General features: G+C 37.7%; 1 protein-coding gene across 9 annotated transcripts in view; it reads left to right on the top strand.

Annotated features, from left to right (window-relative positions):
- STXBP5 (syntaxin binding protein 5) overlaps nucleotides 1-21,257 on the top strand; it is a 100,784-nt gene that overhangs the window by 10,389 nt on the left and 69,138 nt on the right. For all 9 annotated transcript variants that reach the window (XM_040058216.2, XM_040058213.2, XM_040058214.2 and 6 more), the window contains exons 3-4: nucleotides 17,384-17,465; nucleotides 18,253-18,353. In XM_040058216.2, the coding sequence (XP_039914150.1) occupies nucleotides 17,384-17,465; nucleotides 18,253-18,353 (183 nt within the window). The remainder of the gene's footprint in view (nucleotides 1-17,383; nucleotides 17,466-18,252; nucleotides 18,354-21,257) is intronic.

Here is a 21,257-nt window from a genome sequence, read left to right as displayed (position 1 = left end):
GAAGAGTAGAAGCAGCTTAAGATTTGAGATGTGATAAAGAAACCATGAAGGCACAAATCAAGGTTGCAAACCCTTCCTAGCAGAACTTTGTTAGACAGGAATTTTGTAACCGCGTTAGACTTCTAAATGTCCAGGTCCCTTTGTGGTACAAAGGTTTCAAAAGGCAAAGGTAGGTGTTCTTACACAATAACTTCAAGGCGACTGGAAGTTGGATTATCTGTGGAGAGCCTCAGTGAAAAACAGAATAAAACTTGCAAATTATTACGTTCAATGTGAAGATAAACAGAACTGCAGGACGTGGATTTTGGGAGCAGTTCACTTTGCCCTTGATCTTAGCTATCTGGTAATATGGTAGCTTTACACTTTGAAAAAATTTGGAGTTCCTAGTAGTTTTGACAGAGTTAATACTGTGGTAGATCTTTAATCTGTTGGGTCTTTCCTCTTCCTCTTGCTGCTCTCAATGTGCCTATCTTAAAGTGTGCCATCAAACCGATCATAGTGTTTTTTTGAAAAATTGTGGTTCTTGATCCTGCAAAGTTCATCTCATTAAGTAGACAAGACTCTGCTTTCCGAGAGATCTAATTGTTTGACATGGAGTAATTTGTTTGCCAGCCTGAGGAATAGGTTTGTGTTACTTTTGAGGCAAAAGCACATTGCTTACCCACTGCCTGTGTGCAGTCTGCCAGCAGCTTTTGGAGTTCACTTGTTTTACTGACCCATAAGTTTCACTTGTGTCATTATAATTGGTACTTGAATGCCAGTCAAGCATAACCTCATAGTAGTCACAATAATTTAGTGACCCCATTCATGTCAACACCTCTGTCATAAGCACTTGTTAATTGTACAGCTTAGGTGTTTATCAAAGGAAGCACTAAGTTACCACCACTGTTGACTTTCAGTGCAAATACAGATGAAGGTCTAATGACATGATTTAAACCTGTCAGTAATATTTGTGTCACTGAATTTAGACACATTAAAATAATGAAGGCCTTGGAAACAGCTGAAACAGAAATATTTCAGAAGATAGGACTGGTAGAGTGGTACAATGCATTATTTAGTAAATTTCTAAAATATGTGGCTGTTCTGTCAGCTTCTGGGGGCTCCTACTGAATCCTGATTCCTTGTGATTTTTACAATGCATTTATGAAATTGCTTTTTCTGTGGCTGTTGTTTAGTTCTGGCACATTGATGCTCAGTTTAAGACTGACACAAATGAGAACCATTTTGTCTTCCACTTAAAAATCTCTTGTTTTAAAAAATTCTATAACTGGCTTTGTGTTGAGATCTGCACGACTGGATGATGTCCATGGTCTATGTACTACTTACTTTATCTTAATCGCTTTGTGCAATGATTCAGTGTATTTGGGTCCCTAAGCTTTGCTTAAACAAAAAATCTAGTTATTGATAGTACTTGTACTGAGGCAAATGTCAATTGCTGAATTAAGATCGATTTTAATACTGTATTAGCAAAAGAATTTTTTTGAATATCAGGAGTAGGTCCTGCATAATCTTCCATCCATAGTCTTAGTATTCTTAATACTAAGATTAGGTAGTTCTAATCTTACAGATTTTTACTTGAAATATTTGAGTTGTTTTGGTTTTTTTTTTTACCTTACTTAGAGGTTTTCTTTGCTCTGAATTCTATTTCGAATGCCAAGAATAGTGAAAGTAGGTGAAGCTAAAATTGTGTGTCTGCAAGTATAGAAAACAAAGTGCTTTTAAGGAATGCTAGGTTCACAGAATCACAGGATGGGTAAAATTGGATTGTGACCATTGGAGGTCATCTAGTGCATCCCCCCGGCTCAAACAGACCCTGCTAGAGCACATGACTCAGGATTGTGTCCAGATGGTTTTGTCAAAACATAAACCCAGAAGTTTTTGTAATAATAATGATGCACATCTTGTAATACTTGAAAAAGGGCAGCCTGAAGTGTTGCAGTTTGCCAAATCAATTATTTGATTGCTGTTGTACAGAGGGAAGTTTACAGCTTGATAGGAATAATTCAAGGCTACTTTATTTGCCAGTTTTGCTAAATGTCAGGGATTGTATTTCATAAACACCTTAAAAAGGTAGTAACAAAACCTGATTTATGTTTAGGAAACCTGAAGCTTAATTTTCTTCCAGGATCGACATGATATAATAGCAGTGGCCACTGCTTCCATGTTCACAGTAAGTCTTTAGCCCATCCCACTCAAACCACACAGTGCTCTTACAAGCGGTGCTGGTGGAGAGTGGTGCTTAGGTTCTCCTCCAAGAAGGCTGTAGATCAAACTCGCCCTTTTCTGAGGTATCTCTTATGGATTCTCCAAGAATTAATTGTCATTTCCTGCTTTATATTCTTGTGTAAACTCCACAGGAGTTTAACTTTGGAACTTTGTAAGCCAGGGAACTAAAGAGATGGTGCAGATCCAAAGGAAGTAATATGTTTAAACTTCTACTTAGTGAGCTATTATTTTATTTTGTGTGATTTGTATTATTTAAGCAGGGGTTTGTATTCTATAGCCTCTTGAAGCTGCTGTTTGGCTTGTACTCTGTATGTGTACAAGTAACCAAATCAGATTTTTGGTTCAGGTAACAGTGATAAATGAAACACTTCAAAAGCAGCCAACTGAAAAGGTGATCCATCTGGTATCCAATGTTTTTGATAATTTTCTTTTCTATAAGCACTCTCTCTCTTCCAGCTACTAACAATGATTTGTAGTCAGTAGCAGCAGATGGACAAAACCTTATTTGCATTTTCCAACTTTGTCATTAGGGGAAAAGATGGAATACTAGGGTTTTTTTTGTGATCACTTAATGTTCAATTGATAGTATTAGCATGCCTGTCTTGTTTTTTAGCATATGGTCTATCCAGTCATTCTGTCTTGTTAAACAGAGCAGATGTTCATCTTCACAGCTGAAAAACATTCTTAACTGGACTTTGTAATGTTGATATTAGAGGTACAGTTACTAAGCTTTAGTGATGCTTATTAATATGGGGAATGGGCTGCGGAACAATAACTTGCCCAGTGTTCCCTTTTATATGTGTTCCAAATCTGACTAGTAAACTGACGCAGTAAGATTACCTCACAGCCACCCCTAAAGGTCAGATAAAAAGGAAACACACACACAGACCAAGGAGAAGGGGAAAACAAACAAACAAACAAAAAAAACCCAACCCCAACCCAAAACAACAAGAACAACAAAAAACCCCACAAACAAACAAAAACAACAACAAAAAAGCAACCACACCAAGACTGGCATGGTGAATATCCCCTCATTCTCTAAAATAATTAGGAGGGAAATACAGCCTTTCAGAAGGAAATGCAGATGATTTACTAAGGGGGAAGGGGAGAGATGATCAGGTAGCCTGTGTCAAAAAGCAATGTTAGTAATTGCTTGTTAATAATGTCCCCATGTTTCCATAAGGGCTGTTGGTCAAAGGAAATAGAGTTCAAGTAGCAGCCCCTGACAAAGAATACTACCATTTTCTAAAACTTTTGTGCTTCTCTATCTTTAGAGAACCAAAAATCTAATTCAGTTTAAAAAAACTTAAAGGTATAGGTCCAATTTTTTTTTTTTTTTTTTTTTTTTTTTTTTTTCCATTACCCCCAATATATGTGGCTGCCTAGGATGTGACTTTTATACCTGTTTTTTTTACAGAACTCATCCATGGTAGTATTGCGAATATAGTCCCAACTATGTTAATAGTCAAAGGACTGGTTAAAAAAAAAAAAAAAAGAGAGGCAGCAAGAGGGAGTTAACTTTTACAATACTGTTCCTTACCTGAGTAGCAAAGGACAAAAATTACTTTTGAACTCTGGTGGTTTAATTTTTTTATTTTTTCTTTCCATGTGAATACTCAGTCAATAATTTCCAGATCAAATAAATGGTGTTCTGGATTATTCTTTATCTTGGCAGTTCTCAGTGAGAGAAGTAGCACATCAGATAATGCTGATAGTTAAGTTTGGTTTTAAAATATTTAGAAACTGCAGTTTTACATCATAGCATATAACCAGAAGCGCATCTTCATTTCAGCTCAGTACTTCATATTGTTATCATTTTTTGGACACAACTTATAATTTTCGTAGCTTTTCTGGTTTGTTAGTAAGGAATTTAGTCTTTGCCACTAAAGCTAAAGATTGATGTGCCTGAACAGTTGATGGAAATGAGTTAAAGGTATGGTAAAAAGAAGAATGCCAAGACTGTTGCCGTGGCGTAGTGGTGAGTTTATCAAGGACGCTGCTGTGCAGGCGGCCGTGTGATGATCACGCTGCGATCTGAGAATGTTCTCTGCCCTAGGATTTTAGTCTGCAGCGGAAGTTACTGTTGCAATGCGAACGCAGCGCTGGGCAAGTCCAGAAAGCAATGCCCTTGAGTAAGTTTTAAAGGAGAAATGCTACTCTGTGCCATTCCTCAGCCCTCACAGTGTGCTACCACAGAAATTGTAACCACAAAGAAGATACTGGTAATGCTTGCTGTTGTCACATGCAGCGTAATGGACGGGCATTTCTAGGAGTATAATCTCACTTGCTGTAGGAAAACTCATAGCAAGAGACCGTTCTTTCAAAATATTTCAGAAATTACATTTCTTGTCAAACATGAATTATGCAGACTTTGATTACATTTCAGGTAAAATATTTAAAAATATAGTTTGAAATATGTCAGCATGTGTCACTTGTCTGACACATAGCTGAGTTTGAAAGCTTTTTCCACATAGTTCATTCTACAGAAATACCACCCTGAAAGTTTCGGAATAGCAGAGGGTTCTCTACCTGTCTTTATTTGCTGTAGTGGAGATGATAACTGTAAATTATACAACTGTAGATAATTTGGGGGAAGTTCACTTATTACATTAAACTCAGTTGTGCCTACTTGTCTTTGTCTTAGTGTTTTAATGGACAATATGTAAAGATGATCAGTGTAAGTGCATTCTGTATGAATGATGCTGAACTACTATAAATATATAATTTTCAGCTCCTAACAAGAACATATATATACTAACTTACTCTTTTTAGTAGTTTAAATTATCTTAGTAGCTCAGTGCTGCTCAAAGCTATTATTTGGTATATTAGAGCTCTGGTTGTCTTTCTTTTTTTTTTTTTTTTTTTTTTTTTTTTTTTTTTTTTAATGACTACTAATAAACGCCATTCAGAGTACTAATTTTCTTGATGTTTGACTGGAATACACATATCAATCTATCATGGTGGTTTTTAGTAAAATGGATTTCAGCCTGGATTTTGCAATAGGCCACTAATGTTCTTTCTTCATTTTTATTCAAGGAGATTATATCGTTTCTTTCATAGTTACTGTTTTGTCTTATTAGAAATTGTTGAGTAATAGAAATAATTTCTACTTTTCCTTTGAAATCTAGTCTTTAAATTTTTCAGTGTCTCTATGTGACTGGTTTCCTTTTTTCAGAAAATAATTCTTAAAAAATACTTAATTTTTCAGGTATGCTTTATAGTATAGTGCTTTTTCTAGTAAAATTAATTGTAGCCCTTGTCCATGAATAATTTCCAGGAATGGAACTATCCTATGTCTCTGGTGATCTGGGGTGAATGATTTAACTCTTTGCTCTTTCTTCTCTGCTTCAAGAGGATCAAGTTTGTGCATGGATGTGGTTTGTGAGGAAGGGTAAGGCTTTATCATGTTGAAATGTTTTTGTCTTGACTCTGAGGTCGTGTACCTGGCAGTGAATTTGAAGACTATACTAGTTCTCTGCATACTCACCAAGTGTAATGAGTTGAGCAGACTGAGTGTGTGAGAGAAAAATGAGTGGTAATCAGACTTCAGGTTGCAGTGCTTAATGTACCAACTGGGAACTTTTATAGTCCTTTGTTGCAAAAGAGGTAGGAATGCTTTGCAAGCGAAAAACTTTCAGATTTGTAATGCTTCAAAGAACTAAAGTGGATCTCCATGCAGTTAACCAGAAAAGGTTCCTAAGCTTTTTCTCTTAATGCATACGTGACTTGAATTTTGTTCTGGTGGAGTTCTTTACCATCAAGAAGTCTAATGTTTGTCTTGATTTTTTTTTTTTTTTTAAATTTACACAGTTATTGGCTACTGTAAATATACATTGGGATTATTTGTTGCTGTTTCATTGCTATTCTGCTATACTGACATTTGAAATAAGAAATAAACTTTAAACAGTACCTTATAAAAGTAGTATTTATTCTCTTCAAACTTTTCTAAGAAAATCTTGGAAACAGTAGTTTTCCCTCATGTTTGTTTGGGTTTTTTACCCTGGTAAATGTTTGATGAGCACCACAGATGACTTCTCTGACACATATCATCTCAGGTGTTTACTGTTCTAGCTTATATTTGAGCCTCATGTGTTTTCTATTCCTCACCATGCAGAGCATACATAAAATGTCCAGTTTACAGCTTCTAGGGAGTTGTAGCTGGCTGACAATTGCATCTGTTTTCCTTATGGATTTCTGATGGAAAGTGTTATAGAAGTGAACTTCCAAAATTAATTAATTTCATTTTCTCTATTGCTGAGTAGAAAAAGCTATCTGGCCCTCAAAACAGTAAACCAAGTATTTGTTCAAAAAGCATTAAACACTGAACTACACTGCATAAATGCAGGTTCTGACTCAAAGCAGGTCTGAATTGAGAGGACTACAATGCCACAATAATTTTAATGATCTGGATTTGGTGCTTAGGAACTATCTTGAGGTTGGATGAAGAGTCCTGTTCCAGAAAATGCTTTTCTTTTGTCTGAGCCCTTGGATATTTTCATGTTATGGCATTTCTGACGTGCCCTTTTTCACAGCTGGAAACTTGAGAAGGTAGGAAACCCTGTCTATTTAACATCTGTAACTTCAGGCTTTAACATTAAAGCCTCAGTAAAGCTCTGGTCTGTGGTGATAGTCCACCTCAAACAGCAAGTGATTTCTTTTTTCTTTCTTTCTCTCTTTTTTTTTTTTTTCTTTTTCCTTTTTAAATTTTATTTATGGGGTAGTACTGTGACTAGTGGTGATGATTGAGGTTACTTTTTTGGAATATGCATAATTACTAGGTTTTATCTTTTACCTAAACAGCAGCCATTTCACTTTCTTGTAAGTGGTTCTTGTGTAAATATGTTGCTGAAGATCCCAGTGAGAACCAAACAGCTTAAAAAAAAAAGAGTTCAAACTTCCTTAGTTTTTTGTACTTTAACAACAGTCATGTTGTAGGTAATAATTCTGAGGAATCTGCCCGTATTTTTCTTCAAGCATATCTTTGTGCAGACTTGCTTTTTACATTGCCTTCTCTTTACCGTGGTAAAAAAAAAAAAAAAAAAGTGAGAGGAACAGTGGAAATGTGAATGTGTTCTCTTGGCATTTGGGGAGCAGGGTGGTAGTGAGGGAGATGGAAGTGCCATGTGGAAAGGAAAACCTCTACTGTTTCTGCAGCTTTTCCTTTACTATGTGGGACGTGTACATAAATGCTCAAGTTTCTTTACAAATCCAAACCCCTGAATCTTTCCTTGCTCCAAATAAATCAGTTCTGACTATAAGCCTTCAGTGCTTGTATTTTTTTGTTAAGACTGTCTTATTGATGCAGAAATATTGGTAGATATTTCTGTTAAGGTGCAGGATTGAGGAAGAAACTTGGAAGTTCTGAGCATAAATAGCCCCTCTGTGTCTTTGAGGGGCTTGAAGCAACAATTTGCTGCATGTGGCACTTCTTCAGGTTCCCTTGGAACTGAAATAGTTTCAGTTACGTGAAATGAGTTGTAATATATGTATATCTATCATTTTGAATACTTTTATCTAGAGGAAAGGCAGACATTTTCACTGTGAAACTTGGTACCGTATGGCTCAACCTTGTAGTACTATTATAGTGCATTGTAACTCTTGAAATACTTCCTGTGACTACACAGAGCCTGTATTTCAGGACATTGAGATAATGCTTGGATGGGATATGGGCCTAATCTGGGTTTTCCCCCCTCTTTCCAGCTTTCTTTCTCCCTTCTTTTCAGCTTCATTTTTTAATGGAATTTATGGCAAAATATTATCTGAAGACATCCCCTTCAGTCAAAGTTGATTGAAATAGCTCTTCAGACTCAGATTATTTGTTTGTTCTGCTAGTAAACCAAACATTCTTGTAATAGTAGGGCAGATGAGCAATGCTTGAAGTATCAGACATCACTTGGAATCTGACAGGCATTGGAAGTAAAGCAAGTAAGAGATGGGGAGATTCTCTAAAGTATCAGAAAAAAAAATCACTGAGGTTACAGTTGCAAGTAAAGTACCTACCCATTACAGGAAAAACTGCAGGAAAGATGTATAGGAGAAGTGCCTTGGACTGTGCTTTTTTCTGTTGATCTGTTTTCCTTCTTATTGTAGTGTTAAAGTGGGCCTTGGGTACCTGGAAATCTCATAACACTGTTTGAATTATCCCCTTCCAAGTGCTAAGAAAACCCCTTGGGTTTCTGAAACTCACAGCTTGTGCAAAACAGTAGCTCTGTATTTATACTCCTGTGGGACCTCCTGAGCACTGTCCAGTGGTGCATTTCTTGGGGCCAAGGAAAGGACCCCTCTGAAGTCCTCAAGTACGCTGAGAAAGAAGCAAACTACAGGATCTAATTTGGCACCTGCAACAAATTTTAATGGAAGAGTTGGAATGGGTAGAGTTATTTTGAAGGCTATGCTTTACAACTTAATAATATTGAAGACACATGTTTCAATGCCAATTTTTTAAATCTGGCAGTTTCGGTTTTGTTAGTGGCCACTTATCTTTTTGACACTTAAAAAAATGAGGCTGAATAATGCAAAACAGTTGCAATTGATGTTGAGCTAGTGCATTACTTTTAAAAATAAATCCCCATCACGCATTTGAGGAGATGTGAATTAAGGTTGCATAAGCAACTTCTAGGGACAATGTCAACCTTTTAATAGTCTGTGTCAAGTTGGATTTCTGATAAATACAAACCATAAAAATACTACTTTATGCAACACTGGTATGCAGCTATTTATTGTGGTGTGAAGTGGAGCTCTGTGTAATAGCAGAAATGCCTTGACAAAATAGCTAAGTAAAATTACAGATATTTCCAGAAAGCAGTAATTTGTTTTCATATTTTGGCATGTATTTTTCCATATTCTATGGATAGCATGAAAAAATGCAAGGCACTCTAATGAGTGAGCATTGGTTTTGTATATATAAAATAAGAGTTCTAGCTCCATGGTACGCCTTGTTTATGTGAGGACATAGTTTCCTCTCTTAATTTTTGTGGAATAGTGCCATCTACTGAATTGTTGGATTTGTACCTTGGTTTTCATTTGTGGTGGTAATTTTGAGCAAACCTATAAAATGGGCACTACTGTTTTGATAGCAGTGGAATAGTAAGCTTCTCAGTCCTTTGGTGACGTGCAGAACTAAAAATTATGCTGAAGTGGCACCTGAGGAGGCTTAAGGTATGATAAAATGAAAACCACTGTCTTAGTGTTACAAAATACTTAAAGTAGCAGTTAAAGGATAGCTGTGATTGCTCACACTTGAGGCTAATTTTAGCTATTTTTTAGTGTCATTTTGAATGAGAATATTTAAGAAGCCTCTACTTCTGCTTTGGGCAGACGAGGGAAACTTTGTCCCAAGACCCATTTATTCCATTATATTTGAATTACTAGCGTTTAGAGACTGCTAGCTGAAATACTGAAAAAGCAGTAGCAGCTTTTTGTGATGCTGTGCCTGTGAACATCATGTGGGGTATTTGGAAGGTCTTTCATCTTGTGACTGCTGTGAGTCTGGGGACAGATTGTCATATCAATTTGGTGTAGACAGAAGAGGTAAACTTGTACTTGCCACCTGGATTTGGGATCTAAGTTTCTCCATTTTTCCTATGCCATGGAAGTGTTGGTACTTCTAACCCGTGACCCACTTAGTGCTTCAACAAGTGACTTTGCTGGTAACTACTTCAAAAAGCTGTGTAAGCAGAAACGTGGTATACCTGCGTCACTGCATTGGTAAAATTTCCAGTGATTAAGCTTTCTTCAAAAGAATGTTTGGAAGAGGAAGTTATTTCCATCATTAGTACGATGCAAAATGGTGTGGAAAGTAGAAGGGTAGATTAAACCTCATCCCCAAGTCGAGTGTAAAGGATTGTGTCCAAAAAGAGCTGATAGCAGTACTGAGAGAGGAACTACAGCAAAGTCTGAGGAAGAAATTTATAGATGTGACCAACTTTTGTTTTAATTCGAGATCTTCTTTAAGACCTTTCCCTATGCCGAGGTCACCTGCTTTTTCTCCTCCCTTTATCAAAGCAAGTGAGTTAAAAGTGGCTGCATGAAGAGTGGTAACAATACTTGTGGCCTTTTTCTAAATAACCCTGTAATGGTGTAAAGAGTTAATGAGGTACAAGGAAAATTGGCTCAGGAGACTACATTCGCTGCTATGAAGTTTGTGAGGGGTGAGGATTGGGGAATAGGCTTGTGTGTGAACCTCTAAAGTTGAGATGGAATTGACTGGTGATCACAGTTGGTCTTCTGTCCAGTGGCCAGTGACTCGGAAATAACTGAAGAGAATTTGCTCGTCAGACAAGAGTTAAGGGAACTATTTTAGATCGTGCTGTGTGAATGAGGAGAGATTTTTTGACCTAAAAAAATGCTTAACTGTCAGAAATAGGTGTTGACAGACAATAATTGATTGGGCAAGGATTGGCTGTGTTCTTTGAAAATGTTAAATTGTCCTTTTATTAGATAATATCCAAGGTTATTTATGCTTTCATAAGCTAAATTAAATGAGTATATGAATTCACTTAGCATCTAGTTCTACAACATTACACTCGTTAATGCTGCACTTGGCAATATTTGTACAGAATATCTGGACTCTGGAAAGAGACATGATTCTTATTCCAGCTGTACCTCAGTTCTTGGAGCATAGAATGCCCCTGTCTTTATTCTTGGCCAAGAATCTATGCATGTAAAACTTGGTTTATTATTAATATTTTGAAATAGTATGTAATAGCATGGTGAAATTTGACTTGGAAACTAAACTGGATTAAATGGGTAACAGGTGAGCAGAACTTGGAAGCATGCAACAGAATACAAAGGTTTTACCTCTGAATTTTGTTGATGTTCTCCAAAAATCTGTAATTATTTCCTGGATTTACTCTACATATGGAGTCTTTGGAAAAAATTTACTGAATTAGCAGTTACCACCCATTTCACTGCATCTTGTGTGGTTATAGAAACCAGCATTTGTAAGAGTTTCCTACCCTTGTGTTCTACTGTTCTCCCTCTCTTCCATCCCACCCAGAAAAAGTACTGGATTAGTCACCTTCTTTGTATTGTTAATGCTGAAATAGAGGTCTTAGACTGAAGGAGTACAACCTGTTCAGAAAGCAAAGTGAGTAAAATCAAGGAAAGCCTGTAGCCTTTTTAGGTTTTTTTTCTTGTTGGGTTTAAATTGATGTTTTTACCTCTTCATTTAATAGCATGCTTTGCCATCTGTGAATTGTGCATATAGAAACTTCTCATTAAAACCAATCTTGTTTCTTGTTTAATTTTAGATCATGGATTTTTGGGGATTTTTTAATTCTGTTTGCATTTATACTGCTCAATTACATCTTGTTCCAGTGAATGACTGCCTCTCATTGGCAGCTCTGGGAAAATTCTACCGAATACAGCCTTTACAGAAAATTTGCTGGCGCTTTTTATAGCTGCTTGGGAAATGCTGAATTGGTGCATATTTATGTAAGCAACTTTGGAGTTTAAGAAGGGCTTTGACCCTCGTCTGTTGTTGTTAGAAAGTGGATTGTACTTAAGTTACTGCTCCCTACCTGTTCCCTATCAGTTTACATGCAAAGTAGTTCAGACATTGCTTAATTTCAAAATACAAAACTCATGCAAATTGAGGCAAAAAAGGCTGGATTTGTGCATTAAAATTGCTACAACTACCTTTATACAAAAACCAGTTAACAAACTTTTACTGAGATTTATAGATTTTGGTATTTTTCAAAATAGAGCTCTGTTTTACTCTATTAGTCTGAGATTATTTTCTTTGCAAGTTAACATTTGGCTTCTAGTGTTCAAAGGAGCTGAGCATTGTTCTATAAACAAAGTGGATACTTAAGGAAGCTGATCTGTACTTATGTAGAAATGAACATTATTGGTAGCTGATTTGGAAGTTTAGAAATTCAACTTCCACCCAGTTATTTAGGCACCATTTCATTTTAAGTTCTCAAGCTGCCATAGGAAACAGCAGTAGTAGTTAGATTCTATTACAAATATCGTAGTGGTTTAACATCGATTTTTGTTACCTCAGGGTAACCGGCCCCCTGAGCTCAAAGACAGGGACAGGAAGCAGAATAGACCCCCTGTAATCCAGGAGGAAATAGTGACCTGCCGAGCCCTTTAGGCACTCATAAGTCTATGGAACTGAATGGGATTCATCCAGGTCTACTGAGGGAGCTGGTGGGAGAGCTCGCAAAGCTGCTCTCCATCATTTATCATCACTCCTGGCTACCCAGGAAGGCCAGCTGGAGGTTGGCCTATATGGCATCCTTCCACAAGAAGGGCTGGAAGAGGGAGCTGGGGAGCTGCAGGCCTGCTAGCGTGACCCTGCTGTCCAGGAAGGTTATGGATCAGGTTATCTTGAGTGTGATGACATGGTGCTTACAGGAGAGCCAAGGGGTCAGGCCCAGCCAGCATGGGTTTAGGAAACTGGGTGACCTGCCTCATGCATGTGGGCGGTGTCTACCTGGACTTCAGTAAAGCCTTTGACTCTTTCTCCCACAGCATTCTTATGGAGAAACTGGCTGCCCATGGGTTGGAAAGTGTACTCTTTGTAGGGTTAAAAACTGCCTGGACAGCCAGACTAGAGGCTGATGGTGGATGGTGTCACATCCAGTCGGTGCTCAGCCACAAGTGCTCAGGGCTCAGTGTTGGGGCCAGTCTTGCTTAATGTCTTTACTCATGATTAGGATGAGGTGACTGAGTGCAACCTCAGTAAGTTCACAGATGACACTAAGTTGGATGGGAATGTTGATCCGGTGCAGGGTGAGAAGGCTGTGCAGAGGGACCGGGACAGGCCGGATTGATGGTGCTGAGGCCACTGCTATGAGGTTCAACAAGGGCACATCCCGGGGCCTACACTTCAATCACAACAGCCCCTGCAACGCTGAAGGCTTGGGGAAAAGTGTCTGGAAAGCTGCCCAATGGAAAAGGACCTGGGGGTGCTTTTTGACAGCCGACTGAACATCAGCCAGTGTGTGCCCAGGTGGTTGGGAGGGCCAATGGCATCCTGGCCTGTATCAGCAACAGTGTGGCCAGCAGGAGCAGGGAAGGGATTGTCCCCCTGTACCCAGCACTGATGAGGTCACGCCTTGACTGCTATGTCCAGTTCTGGGCCTCTCATTACAAGAAGGACATTGAGGTGCTGGGGCGAGTTCAGAGAATGGCAACAGAGCTGGTGAAGGGTCTGGAGTACAAGTCTGATGAGGAGCAGCTGAGGGAGCTGGGGATGTTTGTCCTGGAGAAAAGGAGGCTCAGGGAAGACCCTACTGCCCTCAACAGCTGCCTGGAGGGAGGCTGTAGCCAGGTGTGGGTTGGCCTCTTCTTCCAGACATCTGATGACAGGACAAAGGAACATAGCCTCAAGCTGTACCAGGGGAGGTTTAGTTTGGATATCAGGAGGAATTCTATCATGGAAAAGGTTGTTAAACATTGGAGTGAGCTGCCCAGGGGGGTGGTGGAGTCACCATTCCTGGAGGTGTTCAGGAAAAGACTGGACATGGCACTTAGTGCCACACTCTAGTTGATAAGGTGGTGATTGGTGAAAGGTTGGACTTGATTAACTTAGAGGTATTTTTAAATCGAAACGATTCTGTGATTTTTTTTTGATGACTGCTTTATGCTTAGGGTTGAATTTATAGCTACAGATTTTGGACTGTCTCGTATGTCAGATGTGTCAACACAGGTGAAGAATGCTCCAGTAGTCCCTAGGTCTACTTGGAGTAACTAAAGAATTTTAAAAAAAATTATAAAAATAAAAAGTCTGGTCATCTCTGACTTTCTTAAACATTCTGGAATTAATTTTCTCTTTCAAATGTGATTTCTAAGGGCAGATGTGCACTGAGTTGCTACTATGTAGCTAAGCTATAAATAATAGTAATGACATTTCAAAGAGTATTTTGGGGAGACAACTTGCATATTGCTAAATGAAATGCTTGAAGTATAAGCTTAGGTCTGAGGCTTGTTGAAAAAATATCCTTTGGCAATGTTGCTTTTTCTTATAAATTAAAGTGAATTTAGTTCTATGTGATATTAAATTAAGGCCATACTGTGATTTCCTTGTGTATTACCTGCACTTCTAGCAGTTATGAAAATGAGCACTAATGCTAGGACATGAGCATGTTGTCTTTTTCTACTCTCAGGTGCAGCTGTTGTCTCTTGTTTTCTCAAAAAGTATGTAGTGAAGACAATGAAACACTAGTGTTTAATTTCCAAAAGGCAGTGGGGAACATGGAACCATATTCAAAGGTACAGCTTAGAAGCCATTAATTTATCCAATTTGTTAATATTTGGAATCGTGGATGAAGCAGGAATAGTAGAATGAACTGCTTGGAATTGAAGGAGGAGAGATGGGTCTTTGATTAGAAAACTGCTCCAAGCAGAGTATTTCCTCTAGAGCTACCCTACGTCTTTGGCAGAGAGTTTTTCCTGTCTGCAAAATTAAAATGCTCATCTTGTCATTATTCATTATAATTTTTGCCTGGTTTGGGAACAATGATATAGTAGATGATCACTGCTTAGTACAGTGAGCTCTTTTGCCTAAAGCACGCATACACAAGTGCAGCAGATTTGGGCATACTGCGTTCCCTGGGCTGCTGCCTGTTTTGTGTGGTTGAGAAATGCTTCACATGTACTAAACAGGCTTCTATTATCCTTCTACAGTCGGTCTGTGACGTGCTTTTTCAATTCAGCATACCCCACAAAACTGGGAGGCTTTACATTGCTTTAGAAAAGAAGATTAATGCTGATTAGGAGGATGATATTAATTTGAGTTGAGAAGAAGAATTTTAGCTACTAGGTGAAGATGACATAATCTTTGAGTAAAGGAACTAAAAAAGACTAGCTACAAGGACTATTTATTTATTATTTTTTTAATGACAGCAAGCAATATAGAAGAGGCCAAACTATTTTCACATCTGGATGTGAGAGAGAGATTTGCTCCAGATATTTAAAACTTGTGTAATCTCACTCCCAGTACTTCACTTTACTGATTTCTGGAGAAATGGTTCAAGTGTCCTGGAAAATGTGGAAGAATTTTTTTGTTTAAGGAAACACTGAAATATTCTTAATAATGAAATTTTTACTGACTAGTTATAACAGTGCTTCCAGAAATATTAGCATCAGAAGTGCTTGCAGAAAGCATATGAGGAATTGAATTTGAAGGAAGAAATAACCTAAGCAGTCTATGCACTTATGTTTTTCTGGGTCATATTCCTCTTATTTTGAAACAAGGTAGCTGTAGAGTCTCAAAACTTCATGTTTATGAACAAGGTTTGCATTTAGTTATGTCGGAAAATGTTGTTCTGGGGAGAGGCCGGGAAAATCTTTTATTAGAAAACTACCTGTGCCAGTGCAGATAAACAAGTTTTAAAATTCAATTCCTGTAAGCATTTGAATTTCACATTTGAAAATTGTTTTTGTCTACTTCTGCAAGTAATTATTAATTCAAGTGAATGCAGATGCATGAGCAAGGCCAAAGGCAATCAGCTCTGAAACTTATGTTACTCCTTGTGGGCTTTTTCAATCTGGCTATTTGTGTAGTCAGTCCATAGTTAATGTAAAAGCAATGACTTTACATTAAAAATATTCTGAGTTTGTGTAGGAAGGTATCATTTATGGGGACAACAACACCCCCTCTGCTTCTTCTTTTTTTTTTTTTTTTTTTGCTATAAACTGTGACTGGAATACAGATGAGTTCTTTGTAAAGAAACGTATGGAAAATAAAAGCAAAAAAACAGGTGAGTCTTGCTGACTCTTTAAGTCCTTCCCTGGCAGAACAAAATTAAATTACTGTTTCGGTTTGGGGAAGAAAGCTGGTATTAAGTTTGGTGGATTATTCAACATCTGTCTAGTGTATATCTCACCGCTTAGCTGGATGTTATGCAGATTCATTAGTCTAGAAGAATGTGATTCAAGTTTAAAAGTTAAAATATAGCAGTGTGTTGAAGAAGATTTTTCCCTGCTGTTGTTCTACTTACATTTTATTTTACCAGCGAGGAGGCTGAGCAGGAGATGTGTTTTAGATTTGCATGCAGCCTAGTAGTCTTTTCAGCCTTTCAGCTATTTGTAGCATGAATGCACATGTTTTTTAAGAATGCACATATTATCTGCTTTGGTTTTGTTGAGCAATTTCTCAGTAAATGGAAAGCTTGCAGAATGGATGAGAATTGTACTGTTTTATTAGTTTTTAGCATATATCAAGAGAAAAAGTTGTACATATATTCCCTCTTTTGCATACAGCTTTGGAATAATTTATTTTCTTCTGAAATCTAAGGTGCTTCTTTAAAACAAGAAGCATTCAGCCCTGACAAATTACAGTCCAGATTCTGGGCGTGCAATCATGACGAAATACTGACCAATTTGCTTAATTTCTTTATTTCTGCTCAATCTCCTAGACCTTGGAGAACTTAGTTTTGTATTAGAAGCAGGTGCATAACCACTTTTAAAATACAGAATGTTTGCAACTAAAAAATGAGTTAAGTATGGAGAAGTGAAAAACTCTGTTTTGCTGGTGCTTCTATCAGTATTCATTGTGGAAGGATAGGACTGATATATGTGTGAGAGTGAAAATGAGCAAGCTTCTGCTATCTCATAGCTGGTGTGAATCCGGGAAGTCTTGATACAGAGATCCTGCAAATTTACATTATGCATAATTTCCCATTGACTTCTCCATATTTTGACTTCTGATCTTCTCATTTCTGTCACAGCAGATTTTTTTTTTTTTAAGGTGCCTTGCATTATTCAGCTCTTTTCATCCTTAAGTAGTGTTTAAATGGAGAGAAAGATCCTTTGGCATTTGAAAAATGTAATCATTTGTTTATGATGCTTATTTAGATTAACTTCAATTCTAGTCCTGATATTTAACATTGTTAAAATAACTTCTTCATCATTCTTGAAGAGTTCAGTGATGAAGGATGCCTTAAATCTCTGTAAGTTAAGCAGTTATACATAATCTTTATATTTCAAGGTAGGCCTTTTAATTTCTTTCTGTTACTTTGTGGTATTTATAAATTACTGTTGTGGTAACTACTCAGCTCTGTGTGGTTAGATATGTTGCTTGCACTAGCTAGAAGCAGGATATTAGCCTGCGTGAATGTGGTATTAGTGAAAGTGAAAATGTTGGTTATGCTGTGTGTTTTGTTTGTTACATGCAACAATTGTTCCTTAATGGTACCAATTCCAGCTTTGGTCGGCCAGGAGTTGAATGCTACTGTCAACACGACAGTGGAGCTGCAGTAATCCAACTTCAGTTCCTGATTAATGAGGTTAGTAAAATGATTTATGTGTAATTCAGAGAAGATATGGAGCACATTTTCTTTAATTTTTCATTAAGCAAGCATTAAAATTAGCTGATATAAGTGATGTAGCACAAATAGCAAACTGTAATAACAATTATGAATGAATTAACTTTCTTAGTTTTGGAAAATACTAATTCCTGAAAGTATCTTTGTCTCTAGAGTACTCTTTTGCTATAAGCAAGAACTAAGAATATCTTTTCATCTCCTTGAGCATTACAAGTTATCTCTGGAAGTGGTGAAGTACTTTTTCAATAGTACTACCAGGTTCAGTAGTAGTTAATTTTATTTTGATAGAGTTACTGTCTTAGGCATGAACTGACTAATGTTGCCCCAGTTTCAGATGTGTGTTTCTAGGGATGTAGCAGCTGAGATCTGACAGCAGTGCTGTTTTTGAGCTATGGACAGGTGTTTAGAGGGATCTCCCTAGCTTTGTCAGCACACAGATAAGCAGTTCATTGCTTGATTTCTCTGCAGAGATGGGCATGAGGAAACTGATGAGCACACACTGGAAAAAGCTCCTTCCCCATCACCTCTCAGTACAGCACTAAACCAAATATGAGTGAGCTGAACAACATGTGAACACATCAGTTATCTCATTCCTGCTACTTAGAACTTATCTGTGCTGTGGTGCTGATGGACATGCTTATACATTTTTTTCATCCTGGTGATAAATATGTGATACATTTCCATGGTGTTGCTATGCTGTTCCTAGTGTTATGAAAACAAGTTGACTAAGACGTTTTTGTTCTCCTAGGGAGCTCTTGTGAGTGCCTTGGCTGATGACACCTTACACCTGTGGAACCTGCGCCAGAAGAGGCCGGCTATCCTTCATTCACTCAAATTTAACCGGGAACGGTAGGGATTGGTTATTATTGCAGTGCCCCTTAGCACCACGCTACGTGCTATTGTAGGATCAGGTCTTACTGATGCAGTCCAAGTCATAGCTTGGTACATAACTGAAACTGGGCTTACACTGGGTTTGACTTCCCATCTGTTAGGCCCCAAAGTAGTTATGAGTAAGACACACTAGAGACCTAAACTGAGATGCCTTTTCTATCACTTTGTGTTGCATTGCTGAACATCAATTTTCGCATCTTTAAAATGTGAAGGGATAGAATAATTTAAATGTATGACTTCAGCGGAATTTTGGAGCAGAGAAAATGTGTGCACCAACACGACAACCAGGAAAACTGGTCCAATTTTTTACCTCAAATTATTTCTCCCTTGATGGCAAAGCAGAATTCTGCAGTGTTACAGCTCTTGTTTATATCAGAGCAGCTGAAAACCACTTGCATTTTGACTAAAAATTTGTATAATCAAGTAATAGAATTGTAAGCAAGCTAGAGAAACATTTAAAATTAAATTTCTAAAAGTCAGTTGACTAGATTTCTGAAAAATATGTCCTTTGTTTTAAAACTAAGTATTCCTTCCGTTTTAGGAGGTAATCCTTCTTTTCCAGTATATGTAAAGTCTCAGCTGGAATGCTGTGTTGGCTTTTGAACAGTATGCTTTAGAGATGGACTGCTTGGGGAGCTCAGAGGATACTAGAAAGAACACAGAATAATCTGTGACTTCTATTTGTTTTGAATAGGGCAGGAGGTAATAAATTTAAGTAATAGATAGCAATAGAAAAAATTAAATATTTATGTAATACTTTCTAATATAGTGTCATGTCACACATGTTTTAAGTGCTAAACAAACTGTTGGGTGGGCGAAATAGTAACCTTGTAGTTTTAAAGAGCAGCTTAAGAACAAAATTATCAGGACCAACATAAATGCAGATTACTGGGGTTTCTTTGTATAGAGAATTAAGTTATTCTAAGTCCCTTTTGAAATTATTTCTGTGATCACTGTGCGTAAAATCTGACCAGGGCCTATAGGAATAGCACAAGGGGAAATGACTTTAAAGTGAAAGAGGGTAGATTCAGATTGAATATTGAAAGAAATTCTTACTGTGAGGGTGGTGAGACACTGTAACTGCTTGCCCAGAAAAGTAGTGGGTGCTTCATCCCTGGAACTGTTCTAGAACAGGTGGGATGAGGTTTGACCGACTTTCTACTGAAAGATGTCCCTGCCCACAGCAGGTGAGTTGGACTAGGTGATCTTTAATGACCCCTTCAGACACAGGCAATTCTGTGATTCTCAACTGTTATACAAACAACAGAAAGCTTTATTAACTGAGGCAAGTTCTCTGCCCCAAAGGAGTGGCAGTGTTCCTTTATGCAGCATAAAAGTCAAATTGAGTGAAATGAAGTTTATAACCACTAGTTTAATGGGGATTGTCCAAGTGTGAGAGATACAGTAGTGTGTCCAAACTGAATTTTCTGCTTCTCCCTTCCTTTTTTTAGCGCCTTTTCTCTTATTTATAGTGTCTTCTTAAGTGTCAGTGTAAAATTAGGGTGTGTATCCTGAAACCACACTTACACATGGGCTTCTAAATAATGCTTTAAAACAGGTCTCTGAGGAGGTGATTGTGATTCTGTGCAGATCTGCTGTAGGCTGGCTTAGAGTTTTAGATTTGTGGGTATCTTTGGTTAAGCAAAGTGAAAATTTTAACTATCCTTTTTCTGTAAATGTAATGATGTCAGTAGCAAAACCCATGACAGGGAGCTGAGTGGGGGTAGGAAGGAGTCTTGGTCGCTGATGTTGCTTTAGTGGCTGATTTAGTTACTAATCCTGTCTTGCCAAGGTAGGTAATGAGAGCACCATAGTTACCATGAGTGGTGTAAGCGTTGCTTGAGACAAGGGCTTATCCTTCTAGCAATTTTAATTTTAAAATATTTATTATAATAACATAGAAAAGTAGCCACAACACTTAAGATTCCCAGATCTGTACCTTGTCAAAGCCACTTAGGTATGCTGAATGACTGTTAACTGTTTTCAAATATTCCATTTTATTTGACTAGTTTATAAAATATAACTTTATAAAATAACATGTAATTTCATTATTAGGTAAATATTTTGTTTTGAACTGCAAAAGATTCACTGGTGAATAGTTCTAAGTAGGAGCCTTAGTTCTTCGTAATTCATTATATGTCATAGCTTCAATATGCTATGGGAATCTGAAGTAAATGGGCTTTTTGTAGCTCCGTTGTATATTAACAACTAAGTTTATTGAGGAGAGTGTTCATGATGTAAATTAGTCAGTAAAATGCACACTCCATTCTTTCAGACCTTTCTGGAAATGTGTCAGAGGGCTTTGCAAGTCTTTGCTGATTTTAATCCCACCATACACTCCATGTCCACTTCCTGCCACTCATTCCTGCACTTGCATTGTACTGTGTTTTGCTCATTCTAAAGGGAAAGTGCTTCTCTATCTCCACTTGACCCCCCTTCTCCAGCCAAAACTTGTTCTTTCTCATGGTGTGTTAATACCAATAGTCCTTGGATTTCCCAGCAATTCTTGTCTGTTAGTAATAGCAGTCCTTGGCCGGCTCCACAGCCATCGAGTTATCTGTGTTTGAGACATACACATTGGCCCCTTATCTTCTGGGAATCAAGAGCTCAAAGGGATCTCACTGTGGACTGCTGTTTATAGGGTTGTCAGACAATGGGCTTTAATACACATTAGCCCCTTATAATCAGGAGCTCAAAAGGGTCTCACTTTGGAGCACTCTTTATGGGGTAGCTCGACAGTGGGCTTTAGCTGTAGTAATTTTCCATCCTGGCCGATTTGAGTTGGTAATTTAAATCTTTGACTGTTACAAAAATATTATTCCACTTGGGTTGTTATTCAGACAAGAAAAATAAATTTCCAAG

The sequence above is a fragment of the Hirundo rustica genome, chromosome 3, assembly GCF_015227805.2.
Source record: "Hirundo rustica isolate bHirRus1 chromosome 3, bHirRus1.pri.v3, whole genome shotgun sequence".
NCBI lineage: Eukaryota > Metazoa > Chordata > Aves > Passeriformes > Hirundinidae > Hirundo > Hirundo rustica.
The sequence above is the reverse complement of the archived record's forward strand: the minus strand, read 5'-3'. Positions and strand labels throughout refer to the sequence as shown.